This window comes from Chaetodon auriga, chromosome 16, assembly GCF_051107435.1.
Source record: "Chaetodon auriga isolate fChaAug3 chromosome 16, fChaAug3.hap1, whole genome shotgun sequence".
Classification (NCBI taxonomy): Eukaryota; Metazoa; Chordata; class Actinopteri; order Chaetodontiformes; family Chaetodontidae; genus Chaetodon; species Chaetodon auriga.
Window position 1 is genome coordinate 15,885,418 of NC_135089.1, and position 19,264 is coordinate 15,904,681.

General features: G+C 46.7%; 1 protein-coding gene across 1 annotated transcript in view; it reads left to right on the top strand.

Moving 5' to 3' along the window:
• The window catches only part of llgl1 (LLGL scribble cell polarity complex component 1), a 29,270-nt gene extending 10,085 nt beyond the window's left edge, over window positions 1–19,185 (top strand). Inside the window, exons 3-24 of the mRNA XM_076752131.1 lie at window positions 3,111–3,192; window positions 3,285–3,445; window positions 3,761–3,907; window positions 6,485–6,647; window positions 6,851–6,986; window positions 7,274–7,328; window positions 7,655–7,809; window positions 7,900–8,120; window positions 9,071–9,138; window positions 9,811–9,985; window positions 11,168–11,272; window positions 12,416–12,708; window positions 12,855–13,005; window positions 13,096–13,234; window positions 13,344–13,657; window positions 13,795–13,986; window positions 14,104–14,176; window positions 14,300–14,414; window positions 15,032–15,096; window positions 15,641–15,776; window positions 15,869–15,951; window positions 17,015–19,185. Coding sequence (XP_076608246.1) covers window positions 3,111–3,192; window positions 3,285–3,445; window positions 3,761–3,907; window positions 6,485–6,647; window positions 6,851–6,986; window positions 7,274–7,328; window positions 7,655–7,809; window positions 7,900–8,120; window positions 9,071–9,138; window positions 9,811–9,985; window positions 11,168–11,272; window positions 12,416–12,708; window positions 12,855–13,005; window positions 13,096–13,234; window positions 13,344–13,657; window positions 13,795–13,986; window positions 14,104–14,176; window positions 14,300–14,414; window positions 15,032–15,096; window positions 15,641–15,776; window positions 15,869–15,947 — 3,025 coding nt within the window. The 3' untranslated portion in view covers window positions 15,948–15,951; window positions 17,015–19,185. The remainder of the gene's footprint in view (window positions 1–3,110; window positions 3,193–3,284; window positions 3,446–3,760; window positions 3,908–6,484; window positions 6,648–6,850; window positions 6,987–7,273; window positions 7,329–7,654; window positions 7,810–7,899; window positions 8,121–9,070; window positions 9,139–9,810; window positions 9,986–11,167; window positions 11,273–12,415; window positions 12,709–12,854; window positions 13,006–13,095; window positions 13,235–13,343; window positions 13,658–13,794; window positions 13,987–14,103; window positions 14,177–14,299; window positions 14,415–15,031; window positions 15,097–15,640; window positions 15,777–15,868; window positions 15,952–17,014) is intronic.
• Window positions 19,186–19,264: the final 79 nt, after the last annotated feature.

Below are 19,264 nucleotides of genomic sequence, written 5' to 3' on the forward strand. Positions count from 1 at the left end.
TTACCAATACGTTCTACCACATTTATGTGTTTGTATTTATCAGCACAGCTCGGCTGTTGCAGCAGGAGGGAGACAGCATGACACATATTTATTTATTGTCTGCCCACTGCTGCTCAGGGCTAATGGGGGGAGGAAGCTTAATTCAGATGGAACACACACACACACGCACACACACACACACATTTATAATGAGGTTATAGTAAGAGGGACTCCATCTACAGCTGTCCCTGTTGAGGAAGTGATGACATCATCGCCGGGAATCCCTCCACCAGCTGTACTCTGACATCACCAGGACCAGGAAGTGTGTGTGATCTTTGGAGCATGTGCCACACTTGATCACACACACTCAGTTTGTCCTCCCTCTGAACAGCAGTAAGAACCTCTGCCCTCCTTTACGACTGTTCGGCCGCCTGCGTGGAATGACGAGCTTTGAAACTGGAGATGGTCGTGGCCTGGTTCCCGTCAGAGGTGCCTCCAGAGCAGCCAAGTGTCAAGGCTCCGACACAGTCTTAAGCAGTCATTAGTGGTCTTATTTTTTTTCTCCATGCACTGACAGCTTTCTGTACAGTCTTATTTTGCACAGCCAGCTTAAATTTGTGGGAGGCGCTGTATAGATTTGCGATGAATGAGCTGTGGTCACCGTTACATACCTGGGATACACACACACAAACCACTGCTGTCCATCTGTCTTACGCAGCTGTGGATCTCAGATTTTCTCTGACACTTCTCTCACTTTTAACTTTGGAGCACAGCAGCACAACTATTTTCATTTATCTTTCATCATCTTCCTGCACAGAGTTTTTTTCTCCTCAGTCTGTCAGCCTTGCTCTGCACACCCCAGCTCCCTGTAACACAGCAGTTTGACACATTTTGCATGTTCACTCTTACCTCAGCATTCCTCCTTTGGTTACATAAGGCAGTACTTTTGGGAAATGTGCTTTCTTGCTGGGAGTTAAACGATAAGATGTGTCTGTCCTTTAAATATAAAGCCAGAGGAAAGTTAGCTTAGTTTAGCTCAGCGGAGAGACTTGAAACAGGAAAACAGCTGCCAGCCAGGCTCTGTCTGAAGGTCCAAAAACCAAAGAGCCATAACAACATGTTGAGGTGTTACAGTGGCTTAAATGACTGTTTCTTGGACACTAACTTCCTTTCACTGTGCCCGCCAAACAGTAGTCCATCACATAACCCAAAGTAATGCTGCAACATGCCATTTTCACTCCTCAGTTTTTGTAGGAATTAAACCACTGATGTAGAGCATGTTTGCTGTTTCCCCCTATTTACAGTCTTTATGCTAAGCTAAGCTAGCTGGTTGCCGGCTGTAGCTTTCAGAATTGCAAGAAAGCAAGAACCTTTATTTCCCAAAATGTCAAACTATTCCTTAAAGGGAGTAGAATTCTCTATGTTTTTCCTTTAATTGTGCTTTTCTTGATTTGTCTCTCACTTAAACTCTGTTCTGGTCTCTCTGCCTCGTCGTCTGTACTTGTGGTTCATGACCAATGAGTGAATGTTCCCCTCACACCTCCACCTCCAGCTGTCTGAGGCATGTGTTATTGCAGTGAATAAAACCCAGGGACAGGAAGTGACAACACTGAAGGAATGCTAGTATAACACTCAGCTGGGCCTCTGGGGGATTGGGATCGGGAGGGAATGAGAAAGGAGGGATTTAAGTGAGGAGCAGAAAGAGGAGGGCAGGTACATCTGAGCCTGAGAATGGAGCAGAGCGGAGGAGAGGAGGGCTACCAAGAGCTGAACCTAAAGCTGAGAAATGAGACAGCTGAGGAATGTTGGTATTAAAAGTCCACCGGACCCCCATGGGGAAAACGAGGGCCTTCAGGCAGAGATGGGAAAGATGCAACGAAACTAACTGTAGTAATCTTTCCTGTAACCACAGCTGCTGCTGTGGCAAGAGAGCGTTTAAGAAAAGTGGGGAATGGTTAACATAGCACTGGTTTCTTGAATATAGCGGGTTGAGAGAGGACGGATAAAGAGAAAGAAAGGAGGAGAATAGAGATGAAGATGAGTGGATTTGTATACAGTTCTTCCTGGGCCTGCAGGGAACTGGAAGGAAATGAATAGGAATGAAACAAGGAGGATATTAAGTGTATCTAGTTATAATATTTATTCCTCTCCAGACAAAAAGAGGATGGATCATAATATAAAGCAGAGGAGAAAGCACACAGGAGAACTCCACTCGTTTCCTCTTATTTTTCTGCATTTTTAATCCACATTCCTACAGGCTTATGTAAGCAGTGTAAGTGTGTCGGTATTACTCACAAGTGTGTGTGTGTGTGCTAATTCGCAGTTTAGACCAATTTAGCCTGGTTGTGGCCACGGCGTCACACTTCTTTAGTGGAGCTTTTATTTTATCTGCTCGGCTTCATTTACTGGACTAACAAAGGGAGGACTCTGTGAAGACTGCTCTTGATTACACACAAACACTCAGAGTGGTGGTTTGGGGCATCTGCGTCATCTGCTGTTGGTAATTGCTATGAGTTTTGTTACAGTGTTTAATTTCTCCCCGACTGTTACACCTAACCAGTGTGTTTCTTCTGGTTTACAGCTCAGAATTACCCGTTTCGACTGTTCAGAGTCTTGCATGCTGCTTGCATTCACACATTTTCTTCAGACATGAGAGGACGGACTGTTTTGGTACGGACCTCAGCAAAAATCCCACCATCATCAATTTTATATTCTCGTATTTCAATCTTCTCAGACTCTACCCGACATCACTTTATCAGTACTGATGTGTTGAGTCATAGATAATATGAGAATAGGTTATGCAAATATTGTTGAACTCTAAGTTAACCGTTTTTAACAGTTTCTGCATATCCACAGCCTTTTTTCCCTGCATGCATTGTTATACTGTACTTAAGAAAACACTCACTCTATGTATTACTTGGACAGCTGCACTTGTTCAGCATAAAAGTGGTTGCACTAAATTATGGCCAAAACACGTCACGTAGATTAGAATTAAGTCCCTGCTATGGGGTCTCTGCCATGTGGCTTAACCATAGCGCAGTTGAAGCTGTACTGGGCGTCTGGTGTGTTTGCTTAGTCATTGTACAGTGTAAAAGTTTGCTTTGTGAATTTCCTTAATGAGACACTTGCAGCTACGGCGCCCCTGGTGTGGAGTTCACAGGACTGCACAAAGACACCACTGCTGTCACACAAATCCACTTCCTGCCCGGACAGGTAAGCTCCAGCCACCTGATGTCTGAATGTAAAGACCCCTCAGAACAGAAGAGATGCAACTTGACGCTAATGTTCGCCTTTCACTCTGACAGGGCCGCCTGCTGTCCCTGCTGGATGACAACACAATTCACCTGTGGGAACTGGTGGCGGGTCCCCCGAGGGAGGTGGGTGGGGTGAAGAGAGAGGGCATGGTCTGTCTGCAGGAAGTGAGCAGCTACAGCCTCCCAGGAAGACCCGGCATTGAGAGCTGCAGGTACATACGAACCTGTTGATGCTGTTTTAGATTTGGAGGGTATAATCCATTTTCATCAGATCTTTTATCGATATGTCCTGAATGAGAGCTCAGTCCCTCTCCATTTGTTAAAACTTTCTGGTCATCTGAGAACTTAGCAGTAATCCATTTCAAAGTTCAGTCAAACTGCACTCTGCACGTTGAACACAATGAATTTGTCACAGGAAGTGAATACATCACCTGCGGTTCCTTTATTAAAATGTTTGGCAGCTTCACTCTGCTCGTTCTTACCCCTCCTCCTCCTCCTCCTCCTCCTCCTCCTCTTCTTCTTCTCAGTGCCACTCGGGTGACTGTCCTCCTCTTGCTGAGGTCATGTGACCTGCTCTGCATTGGAACAGAGGGAGGGGGCGTGTACTTCCTGGAGTTGCCCCGTCTCTCACTGAAGGACAGCCAGACGCTGCTCCAGGATCAGGTCACGCAGAGGTGAGACTGAGGCGTAAATGACTTCACAGGTAGAAAATGTAAAATGAAATAAAAGCCAAGTAAGGATTGACCAGTGGTCACTTTACAATGCTTCCCAGGTCAGTCTTATGTAGTTCCTCCCTTTCTCTGCCCAAGAAGAAGACATTTCTCTCTCCTCTTGACTCAGTCTTCGTTCTCTCCATCCTTGTCACAGCATGTCTTCCTGAAAACACTAAACACTCAGTTTCCTCCGCTCACAGCTCCAGCTGAGCAGGTCAGACTCATACATGCGCGCAGAAACAAATATCCCTCCTGACCCCGGCAGCAGCAGCAGGCAGGTCAGGATCGTGTGGTTCAGGGACCATGAGAACGGCCAGATCTCTGTTTGGAGAGTAGAGGAAAGGGAGCAAGGCCGTTAAACTGATTTTTTTTTTTTTTTTGTTTTGTCGGTTTTGGATGTGGTGTGTGTGAGGAGCTCTGAATCAGGTAAAGATAATGGTGTTATTCAGTTCAAATTGGCACACAGCTCACATGTAGACGCATCTGTTTTGGGACATTGTTGCATTGGATCTGATATGTTTTAAGTAGCTACAGTATGTATAGTATAAACGGATTAAGTGAGTTTTTGACCTTTAAACTACTTTGTAGTTTAGAGACTACTTGATTGTCAGCTTAATTTGACTCAGTTGTAAACTGAGCTTGCTGTAGTAGCTGATGCATCAGTAGTAAACAGTTTTTCATAATGTGGTAAAGGGGAATTTTTCTTAATTCATAATATGTCAAATCACTGGCAAACAGCATAAACAAAGAGGAACTGTGGTCACAAATGGACCAATACCAACACTGAGTGAAAGACATGGAATTGTATCACTACAGGGCTGTTACGCTGTGTGCTGTTTCTGTTATTTTATCCAGCCCCTCGACACTCACGCCGTGTAGTGTGCAGCCATGTATGAAAGTATCAGCAGTGTGAATGGAGCACGGCCACGGATCTTCAGGACAAACAGCAGTTTGAAGTGATCAGCGCACATCGACCATAATGTTGAAATGATCTGTGAGGCGCAAATGTGCACGCTGTGGTGTTTTTCTGTTTTTCATGCTGCAGCCTTCTTCTCTGCATTCCTGTGTTCATACACTGGCAGAGTGTCACAGAGCTGCTGTTGTGTTTCTTTTTCATTCCTCTGTGTGACTGTCTGACTGGCTGGCCAAACCCCTCATTAAGCAGGCTTGTTTAGGGAAGTGGGCAGAACTGAGGCCTAACGAGGGCCCTGATAAGGCGTGTGTGTGTGTGCGTGTGTGTGCGTGTGTGTGTGCGTGTGTGTGCGTGTGTGTGTGTGTGTGTGTGTGTGTGTGTGTGTGTGTGTGTGTGTGTGTGTGTATGGATGGTGTGTGTGCAAAGGAGGGGAGGTTTTTGACAGCGAGGCTTTGTACTAGCTGCCAAAACACGGTGTTCCGGTTGGGGAAGTGTTTCAGCTGAATCTCCAATACACGTACGCACACACACAGAGGCTCATCACTGGGACTCTAGCAGGATGCTGGATTCCCTAAAAATACTTGTGAACGGAGAGATGGACACAATGGAATGCTTTGTTGGGAATGTTTCTGCCTCTGTGCTTCCGGAGAGGATCTTCCTCAGTGAACGCTACCAAAGTGTGTGTGTGCGTGTGTGCGTGTGTGCGTGTGTGTGTGTGTGTGCGCGTGTGTGTGTGTGTGCGTGTGTGTGTGTGTGTGTGTGTGTGTGTGTGTGTGTCTGTCACAGGCTGGCGATCTCCTCTGTGATGATCTTTCGCTGCCTCATCTGCAGCAGAGAGCCCAAAAAACCGCATTGCTTTCTTCTCCTTCCCTCCTTGTTTGTTTGTTTTCTCTCTTTTCGTCCTCTTGTCTTCTCCCTCTCATTTCGCCGTCCTTCGCTGAGGGAATCCTCTGACATCTCGAGGGTGTGTCCTGCTCCACATTCCTCCGCTGCCTCAGAGGAATGTCTAGTTCACATCTCCAGCAGCTCCAGCTTGATGTTGATTTCACTGTTGCCGTTAGTGTTTATACAGATGGTTTGATTAGATTATACAGACATTTTCACACTTTCGGAGTTTAGCTTTGGGTTGTGTTCAGTTAGATTATCAACACGCACAGATTTCTCCTCCACTCCTTGTCTCATCCTTCGTACTTTTCAAAAAGTCTAAGTGTGGGACTCCTCTGTAAACCCCAGTCCAAACCATGCATTTAAACCAACATGGCTTATTTTAAAGAGTTAAACATAGTATGTGTAACAACATAGCCTGAGCTAAAGTTCCACCTACTACTTTTGTCATCACATGACCCATGTATGGAGCTTCAGTTAAGTGAACGTAAGGTGATCATGAATGGGGAAAGGAGCATGATCTCTGGATGTGATAGTCATCTTTGATCATTTTCTGGCTCACAGTGTTGCTCCGGTCCCCCTTTAATCTGTCAGTCTTAATTATTTTATCCCCGTCACCATGGCAGGCTACTTCACAGACAATCATTTCACCTCGTTTTGACCTGCCGTCTAATTTATGGCACGCCGGGTTGCAAACAGGCTACAGATGTGGGATAATGGGTGATGTTTTGTTTTCCCAGCCTGCCGGATGATTACAGATGTGGGAAATCCCTGGGGCCGGTGGAATCTCTTCAGGAACATCCTCAGCAGACAGGGAAGATCCTGATTGGCTACAGCCGGGGCCTGGTGGTCCTATGGGATCTGAGCACCCGACATGCTGAGCAGCTCTTCCTGGGCAAGCAGGTAACTGGTTTACAGAGCAGAGTTTAGTGAAGAACACTTTCAGATTGTTTTATGGTGCTTTAAGATGGAATACTACTGCTTTGAAACCTGGTCTGATGCCTCTATATGTACTTCTGTGTCTGTGTGCGCACGTGTGTGTGTGTGTGTGTGTGTGTGTGTGTGTGTGTGTGTGTGTGTGTGTGTGTGTGTGAACCCCCCTGCAGCAGCTGGAGAGCCTGGTATGGGAGCGATCTGGAAACTTGTTCGTCAGTTCCCATAATGATGGGAGTTACTCTGTGTGGGCTGTTCCTAATGGCAGCACCTATAATCACCAACCAGCGTCCTCCACCGTCCCATATGGTGAGAAGTGCATACATCACACACAGACACACATAATCGCACACACACCTCTTTGACCAACATCCTGTGAGTGACAGTGGCTTAATGAACTGTGACTGCTGACATACTGTGACTCATAGTGACTCGTTATCATGGTGAGAATGAGCGTGATGATGATGATGTTTGTGGGAAAGTTGAAGCTTTCTGTTTTGGAGTTTTCTCTCTCAAGTCTTATTTTTCTGTCTTTCATCCTCTCGTTTCAGTCTGACCAAAGTCTCTGTCATGTTTCTTCATAATAACTGTCACAGGTCCGTTTCCTTGTAAGGCCATCAGTAAGATCCTGTGGAGGACAACACAGACAGGGTGAGTGTGTTTCTCCTGTCCAAGTCATTTTACAACACAGTGCCAGTAAATGTCTTTTATTTCATTTAATGTCAGACTCAAAAAAAAAAAAAAGAAATGAAGAGAGAAATGGGCTTATCATCAACAGCTCATTTATGTAGTTGAAAAAAAAAACCAGTACAAACATGTATTTGTATTATTTAACTTTGAACCAGATTTTTGTATGATGGAATTTTATTCTTTAAAGAGTCCATGAGTGTAAAAACATTAAATAATGACGGAAACATTCATTTCATGTTGTTCCAGCTGACAGACGATGTGAATAAAAACTCTTTACTGTGTGTCAGATCTCCAGTGTTGTTATACAGCGGAGGGATGCCCAGAGCCAGCTACGGTGACCGCCACTGTCTGACCATCCAACAGGACAAAGAGCACGTCACTCTGGACTTCACGTCCCGAGTCATTGACTTCTTCACTGTCCACAGCATCGAGCAAGAGAAAGGTGAGCAGCTGGCCAACGTTAATGATGCGTCTCTGTGGATTTCTTCCTTTCTTTCAGCTGTTCGTCTCGTCCTGTCTCTCCTGCTCACAGAGTTCGACGAGCCGTCTGCGCTGGTCGTGCTGCTGGAAGAAGAGCTGGTTGTGATCGACCTTCAGACCCCCGGCTGGCCCTCCATGCCCACCCCCTACCTGGCTCCTCTCCACTCCTCAGCCATCACCTGCTCCTTCCACATCTCCAGCGTGCCCCCCAAACTCTGGGAGAGGCTGGTGAACGCCGGCAAAGCACAGCAGGGCCGACAACCAGCACACGGGGTGAGAAGCACGCAGCGCACACACACACACACTACATCTCTGTTACAAGTGTCTGCGCTAAATTAAATTTGAGGAACAATAAATTTGTTGTTTTGACATCATCAAAAAAACATGGCACAGATTTCTGTCAGCACCCCAGTTCCTCCCCCGTGTATTAGAATTGACTTCTGCAACATCTTTTGATATTGTGTTGCTGGTGCTGCGCTGTGGCTGTTGGCAGGACACGACGAACGCCAGGATTATTCTGTAAATTGGTTTATTCATGGCCGTGGGGATATTCAATCACAGGAAATCCAAGATGCATGTAAGCAGCTTAACCTGAGAATACCTTAAACAGAGTTTGGCCATTAGCCAGGCCTGCTGCTCGCGCTTTAAATGTTACACCATCAACACTAATCGGCATATATGCACTCAGCTGCCGCCTTGTATATAGTGTAACTGGGTAATAAGTGAAGTTTTTAAACTGATCCAGGTAAAAGTTATTGCAGTTATTACTCACAGACTGGCAGCCAAACAGCTATGAGGAAACCGACGGGAGCGTGACCATCAGCCTGCTGGCAGTGTGTTAACTTTAAGAGCAGGTGTAGGCAGTTAAAGGCTTTGCAAAGGCTTTGTAGCTTAGATCAGCTGTTTGATCAGCAGCAGATTAGAGACACACACACACACACACACACACACACACACACACACACAGGCGCACAGCTGGTACACTCGTAAATCATCTCTGTCTGTCTGTGCGAGGCCAAACCAGAGGCACTGGCACTGTAGCCGAGCCAACCCAGAAGCGCTGTGAGTTTTGTGTGTTTTTGTGCGCACACTGTCACCCATAAGGGCATGCCTGTGTGTCAGCAGGAGTTATGATCAGACGGAAAGGGTTAGGGAAATATTTCTCTTTCAACTTTTCAGTATGATCGGGTTCTAACTTTTCCTCACTCGTCTTGTTTGTGCAGAGTTGGCCCATATGTGGAGGAAAAAACCTGGCACCTCCACCCAGACAACAAGAGCTGCTGTTGACAGGGTATCTGTGCACACACACGCACAAACACACATACAACATATGTAAACACAGCACAGGCTGCATCCACGCTGCAGGTGGATGCAGTTTTTATTTGTGTTTCATGGCTCAAACCTGTTGCTTTCTATTATGTGAAATAACTAAACTGCATGTGAACCACACTGACACCCTGCTTGTGACTTGTCCTGAATTTGTCAGCATTGCCATGGCAGTAAGAAAATCCTGACAGTTGGCAGGATGTTGCAAACTACAGATGTTTGGCAGAGCTAGCACTTGCATAGCGCACAGTAAGGAACAACAGCGCAAAGGAAGAGAAACAGCTGGACTGACTGGAATTTGGGAAGACACCACAAAAAAGATGAAAATTGGGTGAACCCAGGAGAAAGCATGTTGAGATTGCTGTTAGTTTTTAGGATGGATTACTGTGACATTGCAATTAGCAATTTAGCAAAAGTCAGCATGCTAACACACTAAGCTGTTAACCATGGCAGATATTATTCAAAAGATGCTCCATAACAGGATAAGATGACACATTACCAGCTGTGCCAATAGTATGATCAGATCTGAGCATCAATGTCACATCCACACACACACAGAGACCTACACACTCTTAACTAAGCTGCACTGACATTGTATTTTTGCAGTAACATTTCTTTGACTGTCGTGTGTTTACAGACATGAAGACGGCACTGTGCGTTTCTGGGATGCGTCGGGCGTCGCTCTCACGCCGCTGTACAAACTCAGCACAGCCAATGTCTTCCACACCGACTGTGACCCGAGCGACGACCCTCAGGACCCTAGCAACGACCCAGACATGCAGCAGGAGGAGGAATGGCCTCCCTTCAGGAAGGTGAGAACCGAGGAGGCGAGCGTGAGAGGAGGGGAGCTGCAGTAAGAGTAAGAGTCTGTCCTCTAGAGATCAGGCACAGGATCTTATTTTACAGGCTGTGGGAATAAAAACAATCTGTTTTACACACACACACACACACACACACACACACACACACACACACACACACACACAGAGTCAGGCCTGTAACAGTACATCTGTGGCCTAATTTTCTCATCTGGTTGTTTTCATGTGTTGGGTTTTCAGACAGACCCACCCCATTGTTTCTATCATTAAACTTGACTCTGAAGGAACCACAGTCTGATTCTGTTTTTAATGGCGCGCTCGCTGCGCAGGGCTACATTTAAATGAACCGACTGAGCACCGGGAGGCACGATTTCACATCGAGGGACTCTGACAGAGTAGTTCGGCTTTGGTATATCGCTGACAGGAAATGGAGATGGAACACGAAGCGAAACACTCGATGAATATTAAAATCAGCTGGATGACAAAGATAAGCCGGGATCAGTAAAGGGCAGACGCTAATCTTGAGTGATACATTTAACAGGGAAAAACAGATTCAATTAGCCTTTAGCCCGTCTTCTCCTTTCGCTCTCTTCTTCCTATTCACTCTTTGGCTCCCCCCACCTTTCCTCATGTATCCTGTGGTAACAGAGCTGCATGTTCAGGAATGTGGTCCTCATATGGGATGAAGAGCCTTTCCTTTTTTTTTCTCCTTTGTAATGAAAACCAGACCCATCAGCCCACTCTTTCTGTGCGTGTGTGTGTGTGTGTGTGTATGCATGTGTGTTAGTGACCAAGATCTCCTCCTGCTTGTTTTGCCAAGACACAACTCCCAAGCAAGAAGGATTTCTATTGAAATTCCTACTGTGTGTGAGAAGACAGATTAATGCACGTGTTTTGCTGAGTGGGGAAAGGGGGATGGTCCTGACACTTGGCAGAGAGCAGAGGAAGCAGGAGAGTTTCAGAAGGGCATTTTGACTTTGGTGTTCCTCAGATGAATTTGTTTGTGCTCAAATCAGATAAAAAAAAATTATCAGTTTATGAAACAAAATGTAAGAAGGAAACGACGAGGAGCAGCTCTGTCCATAAAAGGCGAGCAAATAAAAGCCCACTTGTGTTGTATCCTGCCAATATCATAATATACTGTGTGTATGCGTGTGTGTGTGTGTGTGTGTGTAGGTGGGCTGTTTTGACCCGTACAGCGATGACCCCAGGCTGGGCATCCAGAAGATCAGCCTCTGCAAATACAGCAACAAGCTGGTGGTGGCTGGGACTGCTGGACAGGTAAAGACGTACATGCACTTACAAACACATGCAGATGCATCAAGCTCTGGTGCGAGGTTCACCACTTTGTGAACACATGATTGTGTAAAGGATGTTACTGCACGGGCTCAGGAACGCTTCATAGAACCCCTGTTGTTAAAATCTGCAGATGATTGCATTCTGTTTTTATTTATGTTTACACAGTGTTCCAACTGTTTTGGAGTCAGGGTTGTATACATGCAGTGGTCACACACTTTGGTGCAATATAAAAAATGCAGGTTAATGATAACAATTTGCCAGTTGATAATCAGCCAGTCATATCAGCAGCATGCCTGCGTGTGCATGTAATTTACAGTTTTCTTCGCTTGCCAACAGTTAATTTGCTAAGTTGAACTAAAAGGCCTTGTGTTGCGTTTTCTCTGGATGGGAAGAAGCTCGCTGATTAAGTTGGCAGGCAGTGAGTTGCAGCTGTATTCACACAAGCACTCTCACACTTCACAGCTGCTCAGCTGTGATGAGTATAGCTGGACTAAATGGAAGTATGTCATTTGCAACAAGACTAAAAGTCCCGACAAACTGCTCTTGAATGTTTCTGCTCTGCACAATAAAAAGTATTACACTAAACAAGTAAAATCAACATGGTGACCGTTTTGCTCATGTAGCTTCTGTAGTTGATGGGGGTGAAAATGTTTCACAGAGCTCATCCTTTAGGGGACATCAGTGTACTCAGCAGATTTCATGGCAGTCAGCTGTAAAGATTATGAGATATCTTGTGTGCAAAGTTGACATTTTGGCTGAGGGCGGTGACCGTTTTCATCCCCCAGTGGAGCATGCGCTCAGTAGATTTCACAACACTTTCCCCTTCAGATGGAGATGTTTGGCCTGATAGTGGTGAAAAGGAAAGGTTAGGGGGTTTGAAAACACGAGCATGCGTCTTCTGGACAGCAGACACCATGAATGTTCATACTAAATAAAGCACAATGTTTTCATGGACTACTGCACATGTAGAAATTCACTACTTCCTGGTTGGTAAGTGAATAATCAGTTGCTCTGCCTTCCCTCAGTGCTGCCTGTTTAAAATGATGAAGTCAACCAGAGTGCAGGTACTCAAATAAGAAAAGGAAAACGAGTCGAGGCGGTTCTTCACTTCTTGTAACTCTCCAGGTGATTGTTCTGGGTTTGAGCGACGAGCGTTCGGACCACTTGGTGGACGTGGCGGTGGTTGATCTGCTACAGGACAGGGAGGGCTTCACCTGGAAGGGCCACGACAGGCTGGAGCCGCGCCTTAAACCCGCCCCCTTCCCTCCGGGCTTTCAGCCGCTGGTGCTGGTGCAGTGCCTGCCGCCGGCCTCTGTGACAGCGGTGGCGCTGCATGCAGAGTGGAACCTGATCTCCTTCGGGACGAGTCATGGATTTGGCCTGTTTGACTACCACAGACGAAACGCTGTGCTCGCCAGGTACTTATTTATTTAAATGTGGTGTTTACATTAAATCCCTGCTACTCCTCTCTTTATCTCTCGCCTTTTCGACACGAAAAGTCCAGATAAATTCACAAGATTGTGATCCAAAAAGCATCACCCTACTGCTCTTTATGTGCTCCTAGGTGTACTCTGCACCCTAATGACTCTCTGGCCATGGAGGGCCCCCTCTCCAGAGTCAAGTCCTTGAAAAAGTCTTTACGACAGAGCTTCAGACGCATCCGCAAGAGCAGGGTATCAGGGAAGAAACGCACCATCACCACACCCACCAGCAAGGTAAGCGACCGCTCTGTTTGACAATGAGAGGGTCGTAGACGACATCCAGACTGAATTAAGTGCTGCATTTTGTGGCTGTGTCATCCGCAGGTCCAGGAGGCCAACGCTGCTTTAGCCGAGCAGGAGGATGTGGCTCCAATACAGAGGAGGATTGAACCCCGGTCTGCAGACGACTCGCTGTCCGGAGTGGTCCGATGTCTCTGCTTCGCTGACACCTTTCTACGTGACGGTGTGTTTTCGTGTTGGATGAGCTTATGAACTGAATGTGGAACAATACATTTTTCAATACATATTTTCCACAGCGCTTACCGTGTGAGCTGTATTTCCATATCCTCCAGGTACGCACCACGGCCCCACACTATGGGCGGGCACCAACTCGGGCAGTGTGTATGCCTACGCTCTGGAGGTGCCCGGCGTGGGCTCGGGGCGCGTGAGCGAGCGTGGAGGAGCGGGCGAGAGCAGTGTGTGTGTGGAGGCGGTTTTGGGTAAAGAGATCCAGCTGATGCACAGGGCCCCCGTGGTGTCCATCTGTGTGTTGGACGGCCGGGGGAAGCCGTTACCCGACCCATACGAGGCCTCCCAGGACCTCGCCATCGCTCCGGATATGACCAACGCCCACTCTGTCCTCATCGCCTCAGAGGAACAGCTAAAGGTAGAGACACCTGTGTTATAATGTGTTGCGACGACATCATTTAAAAGTCACCGTAGGAGGTTGAAACTGGGCTCAAGAGCCTGTGAAAGAGTGATGATGCTACAGATCTGAATCTAGCCTCTGCTTTCTCTCTCCAGGTGTTCTCTCTCCCCAAGGTGAGCGCTAAGACCAAGTTCAAGCTGACGGCACATGAAGGCTGTCGGGTGAGGAAAGTGGCCCTGGTGGTCTTCAACTCCACAGCTCAGGAGGACTACAGCGAGCACACACTGGTCTGTCTGACCAACCTGGGCGACATGCACCTCTTCAACATACCTGGCCTTCGACCACAGGTACGGTTTGGGTTTGAGATCGTGTGCCTGTGTGTGCTGGAAAAGTCTTAGAGTTTTTGTGTGGTGCTGAACTCTCATGACAGAGTGGTAATTAATGTCTGTTTTGTACCTGTTTAGGTGCGCTACGACTGCATCCGTAAAGAAGACATCAGCGGCATTGCGTCCTGCGTCTTCACCAAGAACGGACAGGGTGAGGAAACACGGCTGACTTAAGTGAAAATGTGCCGAAATCTCTTATTGAGGCCCTGAAAGTCACAACAAGACAGAGAGCGTTCAAAACCATAAATATCTGTCTGTTTGTTTTTCCACGCAGGGTTTTACCTGATCTCTCCCTCAGAGTACGAGAGGTTCTCCCTGTCCGCCAAGGTCCTCACTGAACCGCTCTGCTCTGTTCAGCTGGACCGGCCGCTGGAGCCCACACCAGCCAGGTAACACACACACACACACACACTAAAACACCCAATAGTACAATATCTACGGTGTCCTTCAAACTTTTCCAAACTTACATGAAGATTAACAAATCCCTGTTGGCCAAATCTGGTCCAGTATAAGTAGGAAAGTAAGTCTTAAATGAAGCAGGGCTGTTTGACATGGATAGAATCCTCTATCACAGTATATTTAATATTATCAACATGTATTGGAATGTATTATTTTTTGGGGAGAAAATCATTTGATAACTTGTTAATGGATAAAACAATCACACAGGAATGTCTGTTGTTGGCTTAGTCAGCACATTAAATACCTGACAGATCAGCGTACTTCATCACATTGATGCTAAAATCACATGAAACAAATCCAGTTCTTCCTCACGCCATTCATGCTCATTGATATGCAACATTTTCCAGGGGCCCACAGTAAGCCTATTAGGGACTGTTGGTGGTCCCTGGACCCCACCTTGGAAACCACTAAACCTACTGTTGGTAATGCTCTCCTGGGTTACCACCAGCTCAAGTGAAACCAAAGAAACGAGACTTTCTCCATTCTTGCATTATTATTACTCCCTTTACTGCCAAAGCAAACGGTGTCTGCTCATGTGTCTCCTCAGCGAGGGCATGACGACGCAGCCGCAGGCCAATGGAACCCACAAGAACCAGATGGGTCAGGCTGAGGGTAGGTCTGCGCGCGCACACACACACACACACACACAGGTTTTCTTTTCGCTCCCTCTCTCTCCCCCCTCACTTGTTATTTCTCTCCCCCTGTCCATTCTCGCTCTTCATCACTCTCTCTTCTCTCTCTGAACCTCTTAAACTGCGAGCAGGCCTTGCAGGGGTCCCCCTCTGGTCTCCATAGTAACCATTCAGTATGCCCCAGTTGCCTCTCCTGCCCAGCACCTCCCACCCTGGCAGGAAATAATGGTTGTTTTGGAGACCAGAGTAGTTTTTGTTTATGTCCTAGTGGACTCGTCTTTCACCTGGAACTCAGACTTTATTATCTATCCATGAGGAAAACACAGAGTGTCTGAATGTTTCTTCCATTCTGAAATATTACAACCATTAATTTGAAAGACGTTAGCCCACCAGACCTCTGTAGTCCCCTCCTCATCTCTGCTTGAGGCTACATTAGCCGCTGCTAGCTTAATACACTCGGTGCAATGTGTTGACAGTGAAGAAACATGCTACAGCCCCCGACTCTGTGGGTTTGTCCCCCACAGGGCAGACAGACGAGCCTTCGAGCGCCCTGTCCTCTCCTATCCTGGACACCCCGCTGGACTCCCCCCTCAGCTGTGCTGACCTCACCCTCGACTCCACCGGAGAGCTGACCGTGGAGGACGTTCGGGACTTTCTAACGTAGGCGTTCGCACGCGCACATGCAGTTTGCACAGTTTAAAATGCTTCCTGAGCCTGAAAATGAACTTGTGCTTCGTGTGTATGCTGCGCAGCACTGTGGACGAGGCAGAGAACAACCTAAAGAACATTAAAGAGGAGGAGGGACGCTCGACCGGCATCCTCATTAACTGAACAGGTGAGAAACACACACATAAACAACACAGGTGAGCCACTTGTTACAGTTCCTGTAATACATATTCCTCCCTGAAGACACACACACACACACACACACACACACACACACACACACACACACCAGTATGAGCAGATGCATCAGCTCAGAGTTCCTTAGACAGAACACTGGAGAATGGACACACACACACACACACACACAGACACCTGTTTCTAATGGAGCTGGTCCAGAGTGTGCAAACATCAAAGAGTTGTTCTGTTGTGGAGCTGCATTCCAGTAACAAGGCCTCCACTCTGTCTTCGAGAAGCCAGCGGAGCAGAAATCTTCTCCATTGAGGCCAATCTGAACAGACTTGTGTACTTTTGCAGTGTTTCATGGACTGCAGCTCAGGGCGAGTTTTCACTTCCTCTTCACTCTACCTGGGAGATGGTCCAGGGTTCGTTTGCGGAGCCTCTTCATGCACTGTACCAGTTTACATTCCTCACAGTTATGAGTTTTCGGCCTGCTGTAGAACAGGCAACTTTATCTACTTCACTGATTGCCAATTGAAAATCAGAGCAGTCTCAACAGTTCCTGTGAGGCTTATACAGCCTTTATACAGCTGTTACCAGCATTTATACCCATGTGTGAGAGAAAAAGAGATGTGGGGCGACCGTACAGGACGAAAGAACGGAGGTTATCGTCATGGCTGGTTGTGTAATGACGAAAACCAAGGGAGCGTCAATCATCAAACGTCCTGAAATGTGGGACCTTTACTTGGTATAAAGTAATGAGCTTGTGGTGGTGGATTCATCCATTCAGTTGCATTGCTGTCTGCACTCAAAGGAGCCATAAATCAGGAGGTAATGGTTGCTGGCGTCTCCCTCCTCGTCTGTTTGTCAACACCTTCATGTTTAAACTCTCTGCTCTCCTCTGCTGGTGCCATCTGAAAGTACAGCCAATGCGCCTCAACTGCACATTCTGCACTGCATTTACTTTCTTCATTTGCTAAGCTAAATGTGGCTAGTCGTGATGTAAAAGTGATGGGGTTTTTTTTGCTCATGCTGTCTTCTGATTGTTGTTGAAGTATTACAGGGAGGGGCTCAAGTGGTGTGGATGGACCGGATTTCAGTGCTGGACCACAAACATCTCCCATCAGCCCACTGTGGAGCCCCCGGCCAGCGCTCTGCACTCTCCTGTCAGCCTGGCACCAGCTGGGAGGAAAGCCTTAAACGGACAAAGAATACAGCAGTAAAGACTTGTTGTGGTTCCTCTCATCGGAAGACCTAAATCTTCTTCTTCTACAACCACTTTGGAAACACGACGTTGCCTCCTACACGGAGACAGAGACCGTCTGGATGGACCCGATCATGATTTCAAGAACTGAAAACTGGAGCTTCCGTCGTCCAGCTCGACGCTCTGTGCGGTCGTTCCTCCTTGGCTCTTCCCCTGTTGACTTGATGGTCTTGGGGCGTTCTCCAGGCGTAATGACTGCGGCTCAGCCTTCGAGGAAAGAGCTGCTGCATTCCGCATAGGAGACCTACCGGTGACGTTTCTGTGTTTTTCTATCTATCCACGGTTTTGTGGCGTGCTGGGATCCAGATTTCCCCACAGTTGGAACTAGAATTGGCGGTGGCCAGATGTGCTTGTTGATGGCTCATGCACACGAGTGGATGTGTGGGATTGTCCTGCACGCCGCTCAACACCACCACAGCCCTGCGAATGACCCGTGTTTGTGACCGAAGGAGGATGTCCACCCGAGGCTGAAAGGGAGCGTTTTTAGGGAGCGAGACTAGCGAATGAAGGAGTATTGAAAGGTGTAGCGTGTGTACTCTTCCCCTCTGAGGTGCCATTCAGGGCAGTCGAATTGCCTCACCCAGTGTGTGTGAGCTGGTGCATAAATCAGCTGTTTCCAGATCAGTTATTACACACAAGCACATCACCACCAGTGTCTCTCTGTCCACCCTGCCGGTGCTGGGATAATGAAAGTGGTTTGTATTGCAGAGATTGATGCTTTATTAAATATGTTTTGTACGGCTTTTGGACAAAGTAAAAACTAATTTAATGACAAATAGAATGGGGGTCGGGGTGGGGGGGGGGTCACAGTGATTTCAGAGGGAAGAGGGAAGAGAAGGCGGTGCTATGTATTTAGGACGAGAGCAGATTTAGGTGAAATAATATTTTTGACACTTTTTTGAAATCCCTTTATTGTAAATGCATGGCCTGAGTTGCAAATACATCCTGTATCTCTTTACTCTGTTGTTATCAGGCAAAATCAGTCAAGTGCAAATTGAGCCACGTGTCACACGAGGAGGAGGAGGAGGAGGAGGTAGTGGTGGTGGGCGGTGGCGTCAGCGTGGAGGTCTAATGGTACGACACTCCTGCAGTGAATTCTTCAAGTGGCCTCAGACTTCACTGCAGTCAGAGTTGGAGAATTAAGTTTTTTCATTCTCATTCTCTGCGCTAGTTTGGTGAACTAAAAATAAAGAAGGGGGTGAAGGTAAAGGATGTGGTGGAATGTGCGTGTTCATTTCTTAAATCCTCCCTCCTCTGTTAATGTCACATCATCTCACGCAGAAATCTTTTTGGCGGGACTCAGGGAAGTGCGGCAAGCGAAGCAAAGTCAGTCTGAATGCTAAATGTAATGTACTGTGTACTATGAAGCACCCAGGAGATGTCTTTTTTTGGGGGGGTTTCTGTGAATCGGTGCATTCTGGGAAATATTGGATAGATGCAGAGCTTTGATCACCAGTATTTTTAACCCTTTTTCTTTTTTTAAATGGAAGTTTTACTGTGTAAAAACAGAAATATATACAGTGTCTATACCTAGGTTTACAGAAGACAGGTTTACGAGAGCAAGCCGATGATAGTCAGGCGTTAGACGGACGTAGAACCTGTCGTAGCCTGGAAGCCGCTCAGTATTCAAACGTTTGGATCACCTCAGTAAAACAAAATAAAAAGTAAAAAAGGGACCTCACTATAAACTAATGTAGCTCAACAGGTAGGGATCATGTTAATGTTTTTTTTTTTAACTTTTGTGTTAGCTTTTTTTTTTTTTTTTTTGGTGCTCTGGTTGACACACACATAATTAACCCTTTGATGCTACAGCTGGCACGATTTACCTTTTTTAATTTCACCGTTGAGATGAATTTGTTTCTACTTTGTCTTTCAGTTTTGTGTGTAGGATTTTAATTGGGTCGTTTCGCAATGTGGCTGATGAAGAATTGTGAATGTTAATAAAATTATTTACTCTCTCTATCGGACGTGTCTGATGGGTGACTTAGACTGAAGTGTTAGCGTTGCGCTCCTTTAACACTGTCGACTCACGATGCTCAGT